The sequence below is a fragment of the Dermochelys coriacea genome, chromosome 1 (assembly GCF_009764565.3).
Source record: "Dermochelys coriacea isolate rDerCor1 chromosome 1, rDerCor1.pri.v4, whole genome shotgun sequence".
Lineage (NCBI taxonomy): Eukaryota > Metazoa > Chordata > Testudines > Dermochelyidae > Dermochelys > Dermochelys coriacea.
In genome coordinates this window covers 163,768,519-163,776,253 of record NC_050068.2, presented here as the reverse complement: position 1 = coordinate 163,776,253, position 7,735 = coordinate 163,768,519, and the positions used below count along the sequence as shown (strand labels likewise).

The 7,735-nt window shown below is 44.9% G+C and overlaps 1 protein-coding gene across 1 annotated transcript; it reads right to left on the bottom strand.

Moving 5' to 3' along the window:
* Nucleotides 1-1,180: 1,180 nt before the first annotated feature.
* Nucleotides 1,181-1,927, bottom strand: C1H21orf140 (chromosome 1 C21orf140 homolog). The gene has a single exon (XM_038388086.1). It carries the CDS (start codon nucleotides 1,925-1,927, stop codon nucleotides 1,181-1,183), a length of 747 nt encoding a protein of 248 aa, XP_038244014.1.
* Nucleotides 1,928-7,735: the final 5,808 nt, after the last annotated feature.

Below are 7,735 nucleotides of genomic sequence, written 5' to 3'. Positions count from 1 at the left end.
AGATTTCCCAATTAAGTAATTTACTTTTCCACCTCTAATTTCTATAATATATTATGTAGTTTCCACACATGGAAAAAGTAGTATGGATTTTCAGTGCATCAATCAAGCCATTAGAATAAAAATGGCAAGCATCATGAGATACAAATGTTTTCTTTAAGTTTTGAAGTTTTGTCATTTTCTGTGTAAGAGGCACATGGGAGAAGTATACAAAATAATGAATGGTGTAAAGAGGGCAAATCATGCACACTTATTTACAACAACAAGGGGACATTCAGTGAAATGGAAACAGCAACACTAGTTAATTTTGATATGAAGAAATACTCCTTTAAACAAGTCGTACTTAACCCATGCAACTCATTGCCACAAGATATTGAGTCTGAGAGCTTAGTAGGATTCCAAAAAGGATTAATCATTTAAATGGATAAGAAAAGCACATAGTTACATTAAGTTGAGTGCAATATTTTATCTGAAGGGATATAAACCAATCACTAACTGACAGGGTTAGAAACAAACTTTTCTCCTTGGCAGGTTATTGCATAATTTACCTCTATGGGGTTTCTTGTATCTTCCTTTGAAACATCTGGTACTGCCCAATATCAGATAACTAGTCTGAAGTGGTATGCCAATACCTATGTTTTATGTTAAAGTCAACTGTAACTTGAATTCTTCTGGCTTGTTTTCCCTGTTAAGCATAAAAGACATTGGCATTTCCACCTCAGATGTACTTTATTCATTAGTAGATCTCCCAAGTGGGTCAGAGATGGGCCTGAGCTGCAAAATTCATATACAGGTCAGGACCCAACTCAAACTCTGGGGTTTGATTTGGTGAAGGAAAGAAGAAAGCCATAAAATTCAGACCCAGATCAGCATCCGAACTTGTCCCAAAAATCAAGCTGTTTGGATTCTGGGTTTTGGTTTGGGCCCATCTCTGTGATTAAGGGAATTAAGTCTATCCATCCCAATACTTAAACACCATTTACCACCCTACTCCTGGACCACATAAAGAGATTAAAATTCAGATTAACATGATGTTTGTTATTAATATCATTGTTGATGTTTCTGTTTTAGGGTGGCCTCTAAGGAGGAAAGTGGCTCAACAGAGCTGGTATACTGGCTAATTGGTCGTTTATTTTATTTATTTTTAAATCAAAGAGCATTTGATGTTTGCAGGAGGAAACCTTCAAGCAAATGTATCAAGGTAGTAGTTCTCCCATTTCCGCACTTTGTTCGTCGCCACCTTCCATTTGCTTGGAGTCATCTTTTCTAGTCCTTTCTCAACCAAGTCACTGAAAAGTATACACCTGTAGGAGTAAGTTCTCTCAATGGACCTCAGACAAAACTCCTTCCTGTTGTTGATAATAAACCACTTCAAAGAAGACCACGCTACATCCATAGGGTGGAGATAGTTGTATGGCAGAGGCACAGAGAGAAGCTCATGGCCATTGGCTTTAGCAATTTGAGGGCAGCACTCAATGCTGGACATGTAAATGACTGATGGGACCTGGGGGTGAGTTATCTTCTCCTGAGCGGTGGGTTCTTTTGTCTGCCTTTTCTCTCTCACTATGATGATGCATTTCCCATAGAACTTGTTCAGAGAATCGCAGAATTCCTGAAAGATGTCTTCATGCTGCTTCATGGGCAATTCATTTCTTAGCAATATTCTGTATCTCCAAGGCACCCAGCCTTGACTGCTTGCAGCATGAACAAGTGTCCATGTTGGCCAATTCAGGCTGTCTTCCTGCAATATCTTTTCCTCTGTTATGAGAGATTCTGAAATATCAGTTTCTCCTAAAAAGATGGTGTTGAGACCATTAAACTGCAGAGTCCTAAGTGCTTTTAAATACTTCAGGCACTGCTTCCTTGCAGCAGCGTCAAAGGAACTCCTGTGGATAATGTGCTTTAGAAGAGGATTTACAAAGCGATACATGTTGCTTTCCCCAGGTTGCTTCGAAGTTCACAGAAGGTTCTGATGATACAGGGTAGGAAAGTGATGATCTCATAATGGCTTTCATTACACTGGTGTTATTCAGTAGCATCATAACAGACAGTGCACGGTGTTAGTATTTTCAGACAGCTGATCAAAATTCAGAAAGATCTCAGGAAATAATAGCTCTGTCGCACTAATTAAACTACAATTGTGCAGCAAGCTGTAAAGAACTTTGTCATCAGGATGTTTTTCAATTTGAAAATCATCCCCCTCTCCCCGCCTACCTCCCCGTGTTTATTAACATAACCTATCCCAGCTTAGTGTGGCATCTGCCCCCTGTGGTGGTAACTAGGCTACACAGAGGTTGATGAGCCTGTTACAACCTTGGCTAGGGTAGGTCTTTTAGCTCAAGCCATACGGGCAGGTCTGGATTACAATCTTCACTGTCAATGGTCAACTAGGGGTGTGGTGTTACAACAAGACAGTGATGGCTGAATTTGAAAAAGAGAAGGTTTTGGAAGGGGGTGTTAACACAGCCACTGGTGGAACACTCCTGCCAAAGTGGCAGTAAGAGTTCTCTGGCCTGCCCTCGATGCTGTTGGAAGGCAGGACAAGTAGAAGGGTGCTAGGAGTAGGATTCACCAGGAGAGTAGGATTCACCAGATGCCTAACTCCCACTTTAGATGATACGTCCAATATTTAAAAGCCACTGGCATTCACAATCCCCCTGCTCAGCTGCCACCTAACCCTATCAGTGCTTAAGGCTCTGTCTAAACCCAAAAAAGCTGTCCACAGCCACGAGTCTCAAAGCCAAGCTTAATTGACTTGGGCTCATGCTATGGGGCTAAAAATAGCCAGATAGATGCCCTGGCTTGGGCTGGAGCTTGGGCTCTGAGACCTGGTGAAGGGGGAAGGTCTCAGAGATAAGGCTCCAGCCTGAGCCTAAACATCTACACAGCTAGTTTTACTCCCATAGTGTGAGCCTGAGTCAACTAACCCAGGCCCTGAGACTCGCTGTTGAAGGTATGGGTCTTTTTGCTGCATAGACGTATCCTAAGTTTCCACCATTAAAGTGCCTGTGGTGTCTAAATTTCAGTGGCTGGGCATGCACATGGCTGCCTAAATCCTGACACTGACCAGCAGCATGGTGCTAACTCATGCCTAAGCCCCAGAGAGATTCACAAACTAGGGATCCGTCCTGCCAGCACCTAAGTCCTCCTTGTGAATCTAACCTTGCTGTCTCCCAAGGAAACAAGGCAAAGGGGGGAATGATGGGAGCGAGAAATTAAGGCTAGTTTGGGGATGGAAGTCATGTGGGGATGGCATGTTGATGGATCTCCTTCATCTCCCTCTCTCCTGAAGACTGGCGTGTATGTGGTTGGGGGAACGGGCTGAAGAAAGTTTTTATGTGGGGGACTGAAAATGGGTGAGGTATATTTCAAGACCTAATTTCTTACCAACTTTCCTCCCACTTTTAGAGGTACACACAGGATTGTTTCTTCGATAAAAATCTGGAAGTGCTAACCTCAGGATTGCTCAACCCTTACCTGTATCTACTTGCCAGTCACTAAACTCTGGCAGATTATTAGTTTTCTAGGCTGGATTACACAATTAAATTCTCTGGCACAAACTCTTCAGTCTCTGAATATTGCATATATGTCTCTGAACAGAGCATACCCTACAACCCACAGGATCACTTCCATAACATTCCTCTCCTTGCCACCTCCATTCCCTAGGTGGACATTTACTGCCTTTTTTTCATGAACCAGCTGGTGAAAATTCTGTGAGTCCAAAATACATGTGAAGGGTGGGCAAGAACGCCATCTCCAGTGACTAATGCAGCTGACCCATCGCCCGAGTTTTGAAGCTGGCTCTGCTTGCTAAGGATAATGAGTGATCCTGCCATTCGCTGTAGCCTTGTTACATAGAGAATGCAAGACTAGTAATTTGGAGATGCAGCCTGTCTGCAGCTCCCTCAGCTGAAAAGTGATGGAAGGTGTAGATCATGCATATATGGGAAAATGTTGGATGAACCTACAATACATTTGCATCATATGGGAATGGATCACAAGTCAATACTTATGTATATTTATTAGCAGAGTGTAGGCTTTCAGTGTTAGGCCCCAATCTTACATAGTCATACATGAGGTTAAGTCTACACACTAATAGGGTTACCAGGTGTCCAGTTTTCGACCGGAACACCCGATCAAAAAGGGATCCTGGTGGCTCTGATCAGCACCACTGACTGGGCCGTTGCCTGTCCCGTTGGTGGCACCATCGCACCACGCAGTGAGGCTGGCACGCTCCCTGCTAGCTGCCCTGACACATGGCTCCCAGGTCAGGAAGCATCCAGCATGTCTGGCTCCTAGCCTTAGGGGTGGCCAGGGGGGTTCGCATGTTGCCCCACCCTCCGCTTGCAGGTGCAGCTCCCGTTGGCTGGGTCAGGGCAGGGAAGGAATTAGCGCGAGCGTGACTCGCGAGTGCTCAGCAGATGGCTGTTGAGAGGTTACATGGGGCCCCCTGCTGCCCAGCCCTCTTCTTCTCGTCCTCCTCGTGTGGCTGGGCTTGAGCTGCGGCACATGCCCTGTGGCAAACCACATTCTGCCTGTCACCCCATCACTGGCACCCAGGAGTTTGAGGTACAGGGGTACAGGAACTCCTCACTTAAAGTCATCTCAATTAACATTGTTTTGTTGTTATGTTGCTGACATATTAGGGAATCCCTAGACAATTAGGGAACATGCTCGTTTAAAGTTGTGCAATGCTCCCTTCTAACAGTTGTTTGGCAGCCACCTGCTTTGTCCACTGCTTGCAGAAAGAGCACCCCGTTGGAGCGAGCTGGTGGAGGCTTGGAACCAGGGTGGACCTGGCAGCCCCCCCCATCAGCTCCCTGCTCCTCTAAGTTCCCTGTGTGGCAGCCGCCCAGCAGGCTATCAATTGCCGGCCGTTCAGCTGTCCCTCTCCCCACTGCCCTGTGCTGCTCCTTCCCTCTGCCTTGGAGCTGCTCCAGGGAGCCTCCTGCTTGCTGTGCGGAGGGGGGAGGGAGGAGGGGGAAGAAGGGGGATAGTTTCTTCCCCTGCTCCTGCCCTCCACTCCTGTACCCCATCTCTATAGAGCGGGGGGTGGGGGGACACGACAGGGCTCAGGATGGAGGGAGCGTGCTGGCAGCAGCTGTGGTCTCAGCTTGCTGATCTGCTTAAAAAGGCAATGTACTTAGAGTGGTGTCAGCTTACTTAAAGGGGCAATGCTCATCTCTCTTTCTTGCTCACACACACAGTGTGTGTCTCTCTGTCTGCCATGCTGTCTCCCCTCCCTCCATTCGTGCTGCCTTGTAGAGTGTGAGGCTACATTAACAACAATGTGTTAACCCTTGAGGGTTCAGCCAAGTGCTAGTTCATCATTTAGCAGTAAGGCATTCCCTGGGAAATATCCTACCCTCTGACTCCTCCACCTCAACCAAGCTTCACAATCATCATTGCTGTGTACAGTATTCCATTGTTTGTTTAAAACTTATACTGTGTGTGTGTGTGTGTGTGTGTGTGTGTGTGTGTGTGTGTATGGTCTTTTGTCTGGTGAAAAAAATTTCCCTGAAACCTAACCCCGACACCTCTTTACATTAATTCTTATGGAGAAATTGGATTCGCTTAACATCGTTTCGCTTAAAGTCACATTTTTCAGGAACACAACTACAATGTTAAGTGAGGAGTTACTGTATATGTATCCCTGTCTCTGAGTGCTGGGAATAGGGCTACACCCCCATCCCCCTCACTGAATCCCTCCCCATCCCAACCCCCCTGCACACCCATCCCCCTCCCTCGTCCCATCCTGTCCTGCTCCCCACACCTACTCATCCCAGCCATGTACCCCTTACAGTACTCTCCCACCCATCCTCTCCACCTCCCAGAGCTGCCACCCCCATGTCCCTCAGTCCCCACAGCCCTGCACTCTATTCACCTCCATACACTGCTGCACTCCCATTATGTCCCTATACACCCCTGTGTCCCCCACATCCTCATGCACCTGTTGCCTTCTGCCTCTCCCTGCATCCCCATCCACCCCACATACCCCCCCTCGCTCCTTCACTGCCCCCTCTCATCCCCACCCTGCTCTCGTCCTTGGCTTCTTTCTCTCCCCATCCTCTCTCTTCCACCCCTCTTCCCCATCTTTTCTCCTCCACCCTCCTCCCTTCTTGGCTGGGTGGTTTAGGTAGCCCCTGGAAAAGTGTATGAAAAAGTGGCTCTGTGTAGGCAAGTGTGTGTATGCATGCATTGTATGTGTGTAAGAAACTGTGTGTCTTTGTGTTGGGAGGTGTGTGTATTGCCACATGTGTGTATACCTGTGTGAATAAAATTTGCAGCCTAACTCTTTGACTTTTATTCCTTTTGCTGGCTTGCACACAAAAAAATTGATGACATAAAATATGTATGTATTCATTTCATAACAAGTTTTTAAAAGAGATGGGAACTCTAAAGGAAATTCATTATTTTTTAAAAAGTGAATGTTGTTGACTAGTAATTGCAGAAAAGCCAATGTATCATACATTTCTCCACACCTTTGTCTAGCTATATTATAGACTCTTTTTTGCAGAATCTCTCTTTTTATGTGTATGTCCAGCAGCTACCATCCTGGAGCCCTGATCTTAGTTGGGGTCTCTAGGCACTAAACAACAGTTGTAATATTAAATAATGTGGAAGTATATGTGTTAGTGCATGCTAGATGGGTACACACGAATACACGTGTATATCTGCATGTAGGTGTTGGGAGTCAGTTTCTACAGATTTATTTATATAGGTATCTGGACCAGTGTGCATTTCTGTGGTTGTGCTCTATGGATTTGTATTTGGGCTTCAGGAGTGGGCCTTTAATGGACCCACAGCAGCTGTGATAATGTGTGGTCCTAATTCCACACATAAAATTACAATAACTTTAGTGAACAAAAAACATGGATCTGGTTACAAAAAATGGGAAGAGGGGAGGGAAAGAATCATGAAAACCTTTGTGAAATTTCATTTTTAAAAAAATTACCCTCTTTGACTATTTTGCTGCCAGCTCTAGCGTCCTGTAACAAATAAAACCTGAACTTAGCATAATACAGTCAAACCTCGCAATAACGCACCCCACGATAACGCAATAGCAAATTCGGATATAATGCAATCATAAATTGGCTCCCCCTTAAGGCCGTAATACTGTTCACGTTTTGCCAGAATACTTTATTTACAACATTTATAAATAAACTGCATTCTTATGGTCTTATAGGATAAAGTGACTCGTGGCCATTGCAGGCCCATTGCACTCACTTGCCAGGTTGTACATGTGTATGGTGTTTGCCTATTAACTTGTTATTAATTTCGTATATTTCATTTTATTTCATAAAAATATTTTACCGTTATGGATACACCAGTTCTCAAATGCAAGTTGTTTTCTGCCCAAGAGAAATTGTATACCCTGGATCAACTAAAAAAGGGCAAACAAAAAACTCAGCCTGCTAAAGATCTAGGAACTAGCAAGTCCACTCTGCGAGGGTGGAAAAAAGAAGAAAAGTTCTGTAGCCTACCCTGCATTCTTGAAGAGGACACTGGTTTACAGCGTAAAAAGGTCAAGTTTGCTAATGACAAAAGCCTAGATTCAGCCTTGTACCAATGGTTTGTCTAGGCTCGCTCCCATTTCTGGCCCTATTCTGAAAGCTCAAGCAGAGAAATTTGATCACTTTATCAATGGAAATGAATCCAAATTTAAGGTGAGTAATGGCTGGCTGGACAGATTCAAGAAAAGGCACACTATAAGCCAAGTTCATGTGTCTGGGGAAAT

What these genes read in the sequence shown, in the direction of transcription:
- C1H21orf140 (XM_038388086.1), bottom strand. Translation starts at nt 1,927, where the DNA reads ATGTATCGCTTTGTAAATCCTCTTCTAAAGCACATTATCCACAGGAGT.